The 15225-nt window shown below is 47.1% G+C and overlaps 1 protein-coding gene across 1 annotated transcript in view; it reads right to left on the bottom strand.

The window, feature by feature from the left end:
* The window catches only part of CXCL12 (C-X-C motif chemokine ligand 12), a 17348-nt gene extending 12723 nt beyond the window's left edge, over positions 1–4625 (bottom strand). The window contains exons 1-2 of the mRNA XM_042818577.1: positions 4511–4625; positions 642–759 (exon numbers count right to left, since the gene is read on the bottom strand). Of these exons, the coding sequence (XP_042674511.1) occupies positions 642–759; positions 4511–4571 (179 nt within the window). The 5' untranslated portion in view covers positions 4572–4625. The remainder of the gene's footprint in view (positions 1–641; positions 760–4510) is intronic.
* Between the last annotated feature and the right edge of the window lie 10600 nt (positions 4626–15225).

The raw sequence follows: 15225 nt of genomic DNA, 5'->3' as shown, positions 1-15225 counted from the left end.
CTTCCGGGCCCCCTTCCCTGCCCGTCTCCCCCCAAAAAAAAAAAAACAAAACACCAAAAACCAAACCAAAACACTCCAAAAAGAATGATCCCACTCTTCCTGAAAACTGGTGTTTCCTTTTCATCAAAGATTAAGAGGTTATTTTCCTTTGGGAACACAGCATTTCTGTCCTGCTATGATCTATGACTTAGTGGAGTCAGACACTGCCTGGTAAGGGTGCCCTTAGGTCAGGCAAGCACTTGTTTAGGAGCTGTACATCTGGGGAAGGTTACAGAAAATCTAGAAATTTGTTTTGTCTGTGGAAATGCAAGTTATTGGAAGAGTCAGGTCTCAGTAAAGTTTTTATCTCAAGATGTGAAGGCAATTGGCAACCCGTCTGATGTTCCTGCCCACATGCCCATGATAGAAGCAGGACACGGGACCACATGGATCAGAGGTGGAAACTCCTACTAGAAACATGTGTGAGGGGTAAAAAATGGTCCTGCCATACCTGATACAAGGAAAGAAGTGGTGAACTGGAAATCAGGGCATGTGACACAGCCCTAACTGCAGCAATGGAGAATGCTAGCCAGCACACAGAGCAAGAACCAACTACGTGGTGCTCCCTTTTGACACCCAGCTGGAAAGAATAAGAGACTTACACAATCTGAAGTGAGCAGTTGGGGGTGGAGAGGATTTTGAGGTGTTTAATGTTGGCCCTCGCCACGTTGCTCTCGAAGAATCGACAGGGGCATCGGTATGTCAGGCTGACGGGCTTCTCTGCAGGACACGGAGAGAAAGGACACGTTACTCCCTCTGCTCCCGAATGCGCAGAGCAGGGTTGCAAAGCCCTCCGAACGCGCAGGTGGGGGAAAAAAAAAAAAAGAGAGAGAGAGAGAGAAAAAAGCCGTGGCTCTGGAGGAGCGTTTACTCCCAGCTCGCAGCGCAGTCCTTTCACCCCAGTCTCCGGCCCTTTAATCCTGGCGCGTGGGATTTGGGAAAGACAAAAGAAGAGGGAGAGAAAATGGAGATAAGAAAAGGAGAGATTAGAATAAGGAGCTCTGCATTGTGCGGGGATGCTCTTGGTAATTAGACAAGATAAAGGCCGAAAGAGGGGGCACTTGTCCTCCGTGTTGTTCTCGCCAAACGACTCTGACCCGAGGCCAAATTAGAAGGTAGCCAGAAGAAAGCGATGAATTCCAAAGGGCTCCGATCAAACCGGCTGGGCTCAGGTGCAGCTTTCAGTGGGGACTTAGAGGCTGCAGAAAAGCCCCGAGTGGTACCGACTTTCCCAGGGCCCAGAGCCTGACCTTTCTCCACCGCAGCCCAACTGCTGCCAGAGAAGTTCGCACATGCAACCGGGAATGCGAGATTGCAGTGGGTTTGCAGGAGAGATGCCGTAGACCCCCTCCAGCCTGTGTCAAAGGAACAGAGCTCACAGAGACAGCTCTCAACGGTGTGCAATCCATACAGGGATCAGGGACTACCAGGCTGTTTGAGTGCCTCAACACTAGCACCACAAGGACAGAATTAAGTTTACTCCTTAGGTTAGAAGTCAGCGGTGTATATGCATGCCGAATGGAGAAAAGCTGCCTGGCTGTTGTGCAGCATCTGATGCAGTCCTACTAGATGGTTTCTCCATGGAAAGACTTAATTACTGGCAACCAAGCACACAGAAATTAGGCCTTTGCTTGGTGTGGAAGCTTCACAGCCCCCCACACAATAAAACACAAACACACTAGGGCTATCTGGAAGTCAAGACCGAGCTGCCTAAAATTCTAAGTGATATCCCATTGGAGCAGTTTTCAGCCTCTGCGAAGAGCCAAACTGATAAAGGAAGACATAAGCCATCAGCTCTGGCTCATGCTGTTGGTCAGAGCTGCATCCGATAGGGCTTCAGATCCCACAGAGTAATCTGCCCCTCCTGTCTGTTTATACACATGGAGCACTCGGCATCTGAGCCCTGCTGCCTTAAAGGCAGAAGTGAAAATAAAGAGTGGGAAGGGCTGAGAATCCCTAAGCTGCAGAAGGTGAGAAAAAACACAGCTCTTCTAAGTGCAGCTGATGGGCACACACACTGCACATTTGCCAGTGCCTGACCCCAGCATGCATAACCACAGACAACAGGGTGAAATTGCCCTGTCTGCAGGAGGGAAAAGCCTTTTTTCTGAGCACCTTTTTTTCTGAGTCAGGATCAGGACAAACACAAAGGACTTCATCTGTGGAGCTCCTACAGATTCACACCTGAGTCTAGACTAGAAGTTCTTATATTTGGAGTATATTTTCCATCAGTTTCATGGCAATCAGTCAGTTCAACATGAGTCAATGAACGGGAGGAGAAGCTCCCGTCTGTCATGCACAGATGGAAAGAGAGCTTCAGAGTGAAGACATGGGTTGTGCTGAATGGTGTTAGCGATGGAGAAAGGCATGAGGATCTGTGCCTGATAGCTATGTATCAGCATGTTTGTATAGGAAAGGGAGGCTGACATCGCATGCAGCCATACAGCAACTCAGCACAGCTGCACAATCCGCAAACTAGAGCTAACAAGGTGAGTATATGCTTCACCCTAAATAACATGTGAGAGACAAACTCACATTTATGAGAAACTGTTCAGTCCTATGATGGAGAATGCAATCCAGTCTTCTACGAGAGCCAGAGAGGGACTTTCAATCCCATCCCACACACTTGGAATCAGGAGAGAAATTGCGACTATCACTAACTGGTCAGTAAGTCACAGGTACAGCAGCACCGACACTGAGGCTGCTAACAGCACCATTCCCAATAAGCTGACACCTCCTGCCCAGCGCTCCGGCTCTGAGCCCACTCAGGCTCCTGCTGGGACACCCAGTGCATGTGGCATCCCACAGCACGGGGATCCTGTTGTCCTGAAGCAGGAGGCTGGAAGCACAATCAGGCTCCTACCTCGAGGCTGACACACATCTTACTTACTGCCTTTCAAAATTTGAATCCAATTGCTCCACGCATAGTAGAGCTGATTGAGCTACTTGTTTTCTGAAACTGCGCTGCAGGAATGAAAGCTCTGGGGGTTTTCTATGTGTAACAGACACTGAATACAAGCTTAGGCTGCCTTCCTGTACGGTCTATTAATGGTACTGTTACACGAAGACACCAGTTTGCATGGAACTAACTCTGTAGGAAGCTTTTGAGAAGTTTGGCATGTTTGGTTGAAATAGTCAGAAGTTACAGCAGAGTCAGACCCTACCCAGCCATCTCACTGCCATCCCATCAGTCTCATTTCCTTACACACAAAGAAAACAGCCCTTTGGACTAGACTAGAAGAATTTCTATATTGTCTTCCAAATGAAAGTTCTGCTAGCTCTGAACAGCCACCTGTGTGGACAAATCCTTGCTAGTGACAACACGCTCACAGAAATCCCCTGTAGAGCTGATGCTGTAGATTTCCCCTACAGGAGTGTTGCTGTGGGCACTTCGATGGCAGCATCGTTTACTCTGCTCACCCAGGTCTGCGTTTGTCAGTATCAGGAGAGGGCTGGCAACTTCTTAAGACTAGAACAGCTTCATATCCCTAGGGAGTAAGGATGCGGTAGGCAGAAACGACTTCACCATGGTGGCTGAGAAGTGCTGAGAGTTCACCTGCCCTGCAGGACAAGGCAGCCCGGCAACTCGGCAGCAGGGCTTAAAGCAACACAGGACGTACGAAAACTCTCTGCAAGTTTGTGGTCTCTCCCCTTACCCAGATCTTCTCTGGCAGCTTTAAGCCATCTCCCCTCTCCAGCAGCCACCCCACGATTTCATCTCATCGTGCCACAAAGCCCAGCAGCGTTTGCGACGCCGGCTCGAGACCGAGCTTTGCCTTCGTCACCGCGTTATTAAGATCATCAGGAGCACTTAACTCCCACCGGTTACACAAAGGTGCACGTTTCCCTGCCTCGGCAAGGGAACACCCAAGTTTCGGTCCCCGAATGGGAAAGGCGTTACCGAACCGGCGGCTCTCGATGAGGGGACAAAAGGTGGCAGCTTGCAGCCGGACTGGGGCTATCGGAGCCGGGCGAGGAAGCAACTGCCTCGGCCGGGTCCGGGCAACACGAGTGGACATGCAGCGCTGTGCCACTGTCCCAGCGACAAACATTGCCGCCGGCCTGGGATACCCAGGGTAGCCCCTGCACGAAACCTCCGGAGCTGGGAGTCCTGTCCCACTTTGGCTCCGATCGAGGCAAAATACGGCCGCGAAAGAGGACTGGAGAGGAAGCGAGCAGCCGCCTGTTTCTCATTTCTGTAACTTTTTTTTTCCTTTATAGGAATAAAAATGCATATGTTAAAGAAAATAGAAAAGAAAAATGAAGAAAGAAAAAAAACAAAACCAAAAAACCTCCCTGTGCCCCGAGCGCCTTTGCAAGCTTCCCCAAGCAGCCCGCGGGCCGGGAGAACAGCACGGAGCAGCCTGCAGCGAGCAGCCCCGGGGCAGCAGCGCACCCACTCCTAGCTCCGGGCCGGGACTTGGCCGCCCCGCGCAGACCCGGCACGGCGGGCGGCAGGCGGCTGACTTACCCTCAGACAGGGAGATGACCGCCAGGGCAAAGGCGAGCAGAGCCAGAGAGCGAAGGTCCATGCTGGCGACGGGGCAGGCGGGCAGGCTCAGAGCGGCTCAGCTCGTCCCGGCGGCAGCAGCACTCTGCCGGAGTCCCCTCCTCCCCTCCGTCTATAGAGGGGCCGGGGGAGGGGAGGCGGGGGGAGTAGCCAGCCTATGATTTATTGCCCGTGGCATGTTATTACATCCTTCCTCCGCTCAAAAAATGCTTGGAAAGGGACCAACAAGAACGAGGGCTCCTCTCTGCGCTCCGTCAGCCCCGCGGTGCCCCCCCAGGCAGAGTTCCTCTCCGCCCCCCCACCCGGGGCTCTGCACAGCAGCGGAACCGCGGGCATCGCGGGGGGAGAGCTCCTTCCGCGGGCTCTGCACTCCTGGCACAGGGCAGCCCGAGCCCAGCGCTTCATTCGCATCTGCATGCCTTGGACGGGTGGGGGGACATCCTGCAGTGTCCCAGTGTTCAAACCAGGAGGAGAAAAATCCCCTTCCACTCCCGTGGGCGCAAATCTAGACTTACACCAGCACCCTGGACATTGCATCCGGCGCCTCATATGAAGCATCTTCATAGTTTTTCCAGGGGATTTTTGGGGGGGAGAAGAAGGGGGAGTTAAAGAGAAGGAAGCTTGCAGTTTTGCTTCTCCGTGCTTAGCTCCAAACACCATCTTTTCACCGCAGTAGCCGAACCTAGCTCTACATCTGCTGCCCCATTTCATCTCCTTTGTGGTGCAGATGCTGCCGGGCTCCCTGGCACTTGGGCTGACAGCCCCGCAGCACCGTCAGGGTAATGGCCCTGAGCTCGTCCTCCATCTGCAGCCCCATCACGCCGGGCCCTGTTTGTTGCCATTCAGCACTTTAAATAAACATCGAGGCTTTGATTGAACTGGGACCCCCTGGGCTGCATAGAAAGCAGGCGCCCTCCGAAGGGCTGGGGGAGAGCGGGGTACGGCGGGGTAAAGCTAATCCTGGCCTGGAGGTGGCTGAAGGACACGGCCATGGTGCCACAGGACAGCAGCACAGGAGGACTGTACCCTGGGTAACTTCAAACCCCCTCAGCTCAGGAGGATGGAAACAGCTGTCCGAGGGGGAATGCAGTGCTCTGAGCCATGAACTGGCTCCCTCCCCTGCAGCAGTTGGCAAAGGATTATCACACCCAGCTCCCCTAAACCTATTTCTTGTTCCTTGTTTACTAGGGAGACCTGAATATACTTAGGCTGATCCTGCTCCCCTGCTTACTTTAGGTAAGCCAGCCCAGTAGCGCAGGAGCCTGCTGCACTGAAAGGGCCGATAATCCCATTCAGTGCCCCCAGCCTTGCTAGGAGATCCGTGACAGCTGTGACGTTCTGCAGGTGTGGGAGAAGAGAGGCTTAATCCCAGTGCAAATACTGCTGGGAGCAGCGCTGTCCCACCGCTCGGCTGGCACACCGGGACGGTCGCATTGCCCCAAACGTGTCTGCTGGTGCTCGGGGCACAGAGAAGAACCGCCGCACCCGGCGCTGAGCCCCAGCCCTCCTCCATCGCTCCGCTGCTGCGCTGCCGCTACTGGGAGAGAGAGATGTTAAAGTAACGGAGCTCAATCCAGCCGCATGCGGTTCGTTCAAACTGCGGTTTTCCACCAAGAACTAAGCGTTACCTGCGACACAATGATTCTAAGATTCAGATAGCAACAAAGCAAGAAATAGGATGCAAAAAGAAACAAAGAGAGGGAAAAGAAAAAAAAACCAAAACACCTCAACGGGGGTTTTGTCGTTTGCCTCCCAAATCTAAAATTAGGAACTCGGGGTAATCCGAACAAATTCTACACTTTGAAGGGAAAATCGGATGGCTTAGCAAGTGTTAAATTCCTTGAAAAGCTCGTTTTAACTTAATGTTAACTCCCACAGAATTAACCACTGGGTTTCTGGATGCAGAAACCCGGCGCAGCTGGGGGCTGAACCTTCTCCTCCACCACCCAACTGCCCCCAGAACTTCCCTGGGGCTGCTAAATCCATCTGTTATCCGAACGTTGGTAAAGAAAGGATGAATTCAGAAACCTTACCAACAGCCTGGTGTGGATTCCAACACAGCTTGAGACAGCCTTTTCTAATAATACCAAATTCCAAATTTTTGCTGCATTTGAATCAAATTACATTTCCTCTTATATGAGAAGATAACACAATTTCTGTTGCTTATAATTTTAGACTGGCATAGCCCAGCACTGAAATCACTGCCATCAGAAGTTGTTTTAAACCCCCACAGATTATTTGAAGACATTTCTGGCCAATAAAGCACAAACTAATATTCTTAAGAAACATTTTTTCATGTGAGTTAAGAATTAAGATAAGTTTGGGAAAAGAATATGCCTGATTTCATCCTGTTTACACTAATAGCATCTGACTGCGACCTCCCCTAATGCTTCTTGGGCTTATTTTCTGTAACCAAACTAACCACAGTTTTTGGATGGCCACAGTGTTCACGCAGCATCTCTGTTTAAGTGGAGGTAAGATTTACAGCACATCTCTCAATGGAGTGAAACACATTGCAAACCAAGCACATTAATTCCAGGAAACTCAGCGGTGTAGAGTTAAGGTTAATTACATTTAGAAATCTATATGTATTAGGCTGTGGGGCTGCATAATTAAGATACCAAATCGACCTTATCTCTGCCTTGTTTTAACATCACACAAGAGCCCACGTGAAAATAACTGGATAACAATTATCTCATCCATAGGTGCAGCTCTTTTTCAAGACACAATTTTGCAAAAACAAACAAACAGATGCTTAAACTGCTCATTTCCAGACTGCACAATGCTGTGATGGCCACATGAGAAAGGAAACTAAAATGTTGATATTAAACTTGCATGACTGTTGCAGAGTATCTTACAGTGCAGAGTTCAGCTGCTTGAAGATTGATTCTTTTGCAACTTAATACTGAAATTCTCTCCTTTATCATGTTTTCAAAGAAACTAAACAAAACCAACACAACAACAACAAAACAAATAATCCATATAAAGCTTTTCTTTCTTCAGTTACTGACTACAGACCCTTACATTTATCTCTATCTTACAGTCTTGTTTTACTTAAGAATTTGTTGTTGTTGTTATTGTTTGTTTGTTTGTTTGCTTTAAAAATAACCTTATTTTTGCAACACTCCAGTGTGTGATGTTTTTGCCTACACCCATAAGTAGGTGACAGCCTGGAGGCTTCACAGTGCTGCTGAACACCCAACGCAGAGCCAGAAGACAACAACTCAAGAGTGACTGAAAATCATTCTTGGCTCCTGCCTTTGATATTACTGTTTAAAGTGCTTAAAATAAAGATTATTTTCCTTCTTTATTGTCCTGTCAAGATTCCAACCTCCTTTACAAACGTGTTGAGCAGAGCTTTTAGTACTAAGTACTTTCCACAAAGCAGCATAAACCACGAAAAGTGACATGTTGGATTTGTCTGTCCTAACAGAAGGAATAAAATCTCCCCGAATAATCAGGTTTCAGATAGAACTGCAAGAAGTCTGTACTCACTGGAGTAAAACAGCCTCAAACCTTTATGTATGTGGAGATATCCATAAAGCTTGTTGGCCTAAAAGATTCCTTGGAGGGCAGAGGGAGAGATCAAATAGAGGTCAAGTGAGTAACTGTTTATAGATGGTTAACTGAAGTGACAGAACGGTGGTAGCTGCTTTTCTAGCAGTTGAAAGGTTTAAGTTTGCTTCCCTGGGAGCTTTGCATGCGATTTCAATGCATGTGAAATTGGCCCTTTAGGGCAGAATTCATCCCCCCTCTCATCCCAGCAGAGCACATCCCAAGATGGTCTAACCTTTCATGAAGAAACTCAAAACGTGATACATTTTGCTTGGTTTTAGGTTTTGTTACAAACATCATATTCTTGGCCTCGCAGCGAGGAGTTTCCTGAAAGCTTGGGGTAGAGCGGAGCCAAGCTTGGCGTGCTCTGCCTCTCCCTGACGCCGCAGAGGAAATTTTATTCCAAGAACACTTAAAGCTGTGTGGCTTTGCTTGGGTTTCGCTTGGAGCTTTCAGGTTCATTGAGCTTGCAGGCCACTTTGAGGAACCTAGAGCTCAGCAATAAAGGCTCCCGGTTCCAAGCAAGAGGAGGCATCTGGGAGCCTTGGCTAGGACCATGCTCAGTGCTGCCTTTACGCACCAGAGCATAAGAGCTTAAGACCATAGCATCACAACAGAACAGGTTTGTGCCTGAAGGGAAAAGACCCAAGCCCAAACACCAGATCAGAATGGCCAGAGGTCCTATGGCACCCACCTCATTTCTCTGAGCTTTCCCTTGACTAGCCAAATACGAGTCATCTGTCTCTTGGGACTTTTAAAACTTGTTTTTGATTTAAGATAGGCATTCATAAAAAACCATAACCCAAATATCTATGCATGGTGGGGATTTTCAGACACAAGCTTTCCAGCCGCCTTCTCCCTGGGCAAAGTCTAGGGGCCTCAAGTTTTTGTCTACATTAACAAATTGTGTGATGAAATGAGAACAGATCTACACAGCAAAGAAACGTCTCTGGCCCATTACATGAGTTTGCTTCACCACAGTTGTAGTCTGGTCCTAAAACCCAAATGCCTCCTCAGTGATTGGCATACGTGCCCTCCTGGAGATTGTTTTCTGATTTAGATTTACCCTTAAGCAAAGTATTTCACACACACAGAAACACCTCTGTTACACAAAGTAATTAGGGATATGGCTTCAAGACGCCCACTCCAGGAGCACACTTCTCATCCATTTTAAGTCCTGGCGTGGATTCAACCCCAGAGCATCACCCACCTGCCAGCCCGGAGTGAAACTGCAGTCGAGATGCTACAGCCTGAGGTTAGGGGTCTTTTGGTGCCCTCTAGCGACTGCATTCCGCGCACTGATCTGGAAGCCTTGCAGCATTCGGGGACAGACTCAAAACTTAATTCGTATTTCACTTTTGGTATTGCAAATGATTTTATTGCACATAATGTAAACTCAATCTAGTTTGTATTTACTGATTTGTTCTCTGGGCTACAGGCAGCTGCATTACTCACACACTGAAGCGAGGTCCAGCAAACAGCTTGTTTATGGCGATGGAAATATTTCATTCGCTGGAATTGGTCTGACACTCGTCGTCTAGAGTTGCCAGATGGTAAAAATGTTTAGTTTGCAATAAACAATCATTAACATCACTTAACATACATGTCACTCACAGAACAAGGACATGTGCCTTGCAGGACCAGACCTAGCTGTGGTGCGGCTGTGATGTGCCAAATCCCACTGTTTGATTACTCTCTGGAGTTGTGTCCTGCTCAGAATTGTATCAGATCTTATTACCAATAGCCAACTGCATAAACCAGGTTTCCAAAGCCAACTTCTAAGACCTTGCTTCATTTACAGGAAATACTCACCAGAAACAAGTCCCTGAAGTACAAGCCCATAAGCCGCCCTTCTCCCTGTATGTTAGCAGAATTATCAGCTACTCATTTATCTTCTTCTGAGTATGTTTGGGCTTGTGGTCATAGACATTCATCCTCAATTCTATGTCAGAATTTGGGTCCAGGTGACTATCACTGTACATACTGGAACACAGAGGCAACAGGAAAAGTTGGTGCTCCTGCTCTATCTTTGAACCTAATGGATCCCTAGCTGCTTATAAAACTTCAACAAAGAACATCAAAGAGTGACTCAGTTACAAGACCTAGAGAAGTACAGTAAAGCCATCTAGCCAACTTTTCTTCACAGTGCAGGCTTAATTCTGAAGATTTATTGCCATTCTGTTCAATCTGTTCTTAAAAGCTTTTAGAGATTCAATTTCTATCTCTTCCCTCGGGAGTCTTTTCTATAGCCTAATAGACCTCACCATCAGAAAACATTTTTTTCCCTAATGTCTCTATTTTTCATTCCTCCCTACTGGAGTGTACAAATTCCACTTACATTCATTTATTACTTCACAATATTCCTCTTTGGATACAGTTTCTATTTCTTATTTGACTTACACAACCAAATCATATCTGTTCATATTACTTCTTTGTACATGAGTTCCAGCATTTTGTTCTCACTGTATCTCAGTTCACAGAGACTGACATTTGTTGACATGCAGATAGTTTTAAATGTGTAAGCATCTGTGGTTCTGTCAGCTCACCCAAGGCAGCCAGGTATGCTATTTTCAGCTGAGTAAGGAGCATAAGGGAAAGGGACTTGCTCAGTCTGAATTTCACATCAAGAAGTTCACCCATGATTTTAATTAACTAGAGCAGAACACAATTGTGCAAATAATGAACAACTGATTAGAGTTTGTAATTTTAGGAGCTGCAGATAGTCAAAAATCACTGACTTCAGAAAAAAAATCACCACATTCATAACCATATGAGTGAAGGAATTGGATCTTCAACACTTTCTTCATTCAGTGAAAAAGATCAAGATTAAAATAAGAAGGCAGTTCAGAAGAAAATACTTCAGTCTTGCATTCCTACTCATTTACACTGACTGTGTTTTCAGGAAGGAGATATAGCTGAAAATATTTGTGCGTGTGTACACTCTGCACCTTCTCTCTCATGGGAAATGTTGGAATCATCTTGTTTCATGACAGATATGTTAAGCTCAAACATCAGACTCCCACAAGGGAAGAAGATAGGTGTTTCAATTTGGCACGGTCACTCTCTTCTCACATCCCCAACAGCTGTATCACAGTTGACTTACACCTTGCTTGGTGGGTGTTAATTTAGCACGTACATGAAGCTCTGCTGGCATGTCCAAGGCTGAGGGCCCAATCCCTGGCTCTACTTTGACTCCTCAGAGCAAACACAGCATGAAGGTGAGAGGTGAAGGCATCTGTTTTGAGCCCCATAATAGGAAATGCTTCCCATGTAATAAGGAACCTGGAACAAGTCCCCTGGTGCATGAACTCACATACTGTTGCACATGGGACAGTGTCTGTTTGGGTCAGGACTGCTGCTAACCCCAAGAGGGGTTGGACAGAAGCCACTAGCCCAGAGAGGGGCTGGATATCAGACATCAGTGACAGCACAACCAGCAACAAGCCCTACGACAGTTATGGAGGCAAAGGACCCAAAGAAGACATGTGAGTGCAGCAGAAAGACTCCACTGTTTGAGATCAAAGCACTACATAGCCCAGAAGCCTGTCCCCAGCCGTGGTCAGAAGCAGATACTTGAGCAGGAGGGCAAGCAGGGCTGAATCCCTGAAGCATGCCAGGTGTCTGGGCTCTGCTCCAACTGGAATGCGGGGCTCTGAACTTGCCACTATTATGGCAGCTCCAATCAGGTGTCACATCGTGATCTCCACAGGGAATTAGAAACATAGTGGGAACAAAGAACTATGATGCAGACCCTACTTATTACAGAATTTGCTCTGCTGTCTCTGACAAACCAAACACAACTTTATCCCTCCACACCCACCCCTGAATTTAAGGACTTTATCCAGCTCCTGCAATATCTGAAAAAGTACAGAAGCAATATATGCAAATAATAAACGTTCTGAAGATAAAGTTAGGAACACATGAAAACAAGAGTAATGTGAAATCTTGCTTTTCTAGAAGAAGCTGACTGCAATATCCCTATGCTAAAATACCTATCAATAATCTAATAGAGAAAGCCAAAATGGAAGAATTGCCAGGACAGCATGCACCAGAGAATCCACAGCAAAGAAAGGCTTTAGGTTTGGTCCTACTGAGCCCAGGACATTACAATGGTCTTTCTTCCTACATCCAGCTGACATACCATAGCTAACCAACTTTTCCTGTGAAGAGCAAACAGAATTTCTGAAGTGCAACCATCTAAGTGTGACCATCTGATTGAAATACTATTTCTTGCAACCTCCTTTCCCAGAACAACACAGCAAATGTCCCCTGTAACAGGGGAAAGGAGCAGAAGGAATGTGTCTGGCCCTAGCGATTCTTCACCAGAGGCCAGTATCTGATGTGCTGGCTTATAAACGACACAGGAAGATTTTCCCTGGATTTATAGCCCTGCTCATTCTGCGGGGGCTGTAGTTTTCCTTTTTACAATTCATGGAGGTGTTGCACGCACTCTCGAACAGCAGATCTCTCTGATGTAGCAATGGGGAAACAAAAGCCTCTTGGATCTCTTTGCAGAAGGTGGTCTTTCCTCCCAAGCAAATACCCTCACCAGGTGGACTGCCTGCAGCTGGGATGCAGGAGTAAGACTGAGTTGTTTAAAGGTCGTAAAGTCCCTTGGGCTTAGCTTTTATTCGGAAATGGGGGGGGGGAAGGGAAAAGGGGGGAGAGAAAGGGTAGCAGATGCTTCTCAGCACTCCTCCTATGAATGCCAGTGAGAACAAACTCACCTCAGAGTTGTCTATGCTGCAGGTGAAGAAGAAATCAGGCAGGCTGGCTGTATAAAATGTATCTTTATGTGGACTTTACTGTGGGGTTGTCTTAGCACTGCATAGACTTTAAGTGAGGAGTTTTGCCCTGTGGGAAGCAGGAAGCAGTGCTGGACCCCAGGCTTTGCTTGCTGAAGATGCTGCAGGCTGCTGGTTCCAGTTGACCTCATTTTTGGTCCAAGTGTTCTGGCTTTTTGCAAACAGCTTCTGAAGGAGTGCTATGGCACCAGGAGCTATTTATGGAATTTGAGTTTATACAGAATATCTGTATGGAAGACAAGGCTAAGCCCACGCTCTCAAGCAGTGCAGTTTACTGCCATAGCTGCAGTGATCCTTAGCCACAGTGACTCCTTGTGAATGCTGGGAGACTTGCAGACATTGCCAGAGATAATTAATACTCTGTGTCTTCCATTTACCTATTACAAATGATAGAACTGACCCCAAGCCCCCATTGCATGTGTGCTCTTGCACAGTGAGCTAACTTGCCCTGGACAGGTCTGTGCTACACTGAACTGCCATGCACATACATATGTGCATGCAGCACAGCAAGAACCATTTATTTCTGCGCACCTTCAGCTCTGTCTAAGCCCAATTTCATTTTAATTTCATGCTTGGTGTAGGGGGTAAGGGATATTGCAATGATCTGTGCAGCTTCCATCCAGTGGCCATGGGAAAGTATCTGAGGGCTCTACAGGGAAGCCTAGAGTTTCTGACATGTACATTAGCAAGGCAGTAGCAACACAAACAAAAACAACTGAAGCTCATGGCAGAATATCTTCTGCCTTGATTGACACAAAGGCAATTGCAGAGCATCGATTATGGCTGATCTGCATTGCTCTGCTTTGCCGCCTGGGGCCTCCAGACGAAATTGCTGGGAAGAGCTCTGTGCTGAAAAGCAGCAAGCACAGCTCCAGGCACGGAGAGTTCAAGGCTATCAGATCCTTGGTGGCCTGGGACTGCTGCCTCTAGAAGGGTCAATGCAGAGAGGATTAACTCGCTGGCGGAAGGCCCAGTGAGTGTGGGGCTTCCTTCCAAAACCTCCCAGCCTGAAGGGCTTTATTCAGCCCTAACTCCAGATGCTACAGAGCAAGAGGAACAGAATTTCCCAAACATTTACTCTATCAGGATAGTGAGGCTGGGAGAAAGTGGGAGGTTCATGCTCAACAGGGGAATCAGCCCACAGCAGTAAGATAGGAGACTGCAGGGGCGCAGAGAGATGAGAAAGATCTACCTGGAACCTGTGCTGGGACCTGATTCAAACAGGGTAGCTTACTTAATTTCCACTGCCAGCAAACCCAGGGCATAGTCAGGGCATACTCAACAGCTGGCCTTTTTGTCTATCCATTTTGGCATCTGCAAACCTCTTCTTCCTTCTCACCTCTTAGCTTGCTTCACAAATTTATACTCTGTGGTTTTCTTTCTTTTTATTCTTCCTTTAACTTCTTCGGCCCTTCATTTTTCCCAGATATTTTAGTTAGTCTTTTGGGGAGTTTTTATAGATTCAGCAGCCTCAAACTTGTTGGTGATTCTGTGTCCAGTACAGAAGTCACGAGAAAGACCATCAGCTACAGCCCTGTCATGTTATCTTCAGTGTCCTTCTTCATCTATTTCCAGTGACTGGGGCTATCTAACTGGTGCCATCTTGCTCTAGAAGATTACACTTAATTTAGATGTATTCAGTAAATTCTCAGCTCCACTGATACTCCATCTTCTAACAGTGAGACTAAAAGGGCGCAGGAATGTTTACATTGCTTTCAGGCTCAATCTTAACGTAGAGTTTTGTCTGAGTGGAAGTGCAAAATTGGAGCAGCTGGCAGAAGCCAGGAAAATGATAGGATTCTCCTCAGATCAAAGGCAGGCACTTGCTTCTTCACTCCCACAAATGTTAAGGAACTCTGATGTATGCTTCATACATCAACAACAAAAATCATGTTTTCCTCCCCATCTCTTCCCTTTTTTAACTGGGTTTGATGGAAAATTTTCCATCAAAGCTTTTTCAGTGGACATTTGGGCTCTTGATGAACTTTAAAAAATAATAATTAAAAAAAAAAAAAAAAAAAGGGGGGGGGGGGGGTCTCAGCGTTGCTGGAAACATTCAGTTTTTCACTCAGTAAACAAACCAAATTATTTTTAGAGAAGAAGAACAGAGTCAGGGGAGAAGAGCGGGAGGATACTGAGTCTCAGTGTAAAAGCAGTATATTTTGTGTCAAAACAGAGTATTTCCCAACAACTTGTAGATCATCAGATGTTCCTTAATTCCAACTTCTTAAAATCTCTGATGTCAGCCCCAAGTAATGTTGACAACTAACAACTGGTGGTCGGTTTGTTGACTCTTGCTGTTATTCACAGCACAGG

Source organism: Centrocercus urophasianus, unplaced genomic scaffold (genome assembly GCF_019232065.1).
Source record: "Centrocercus urophasianus isolate 14NV4802_14NV808 unplaced genomic scaffold, USGS_Curo_1.0 seq_17, whole genome shotgun sequence".
NCBI lineage: Eukaryota > Metazoa > Chordata > Aves > Galliformes > Phasianidae > Centrocercus > Centrocercus urophasianus.
This window is presented reverse-complemented; position numbering and strand designations above follow the sequence as displayed.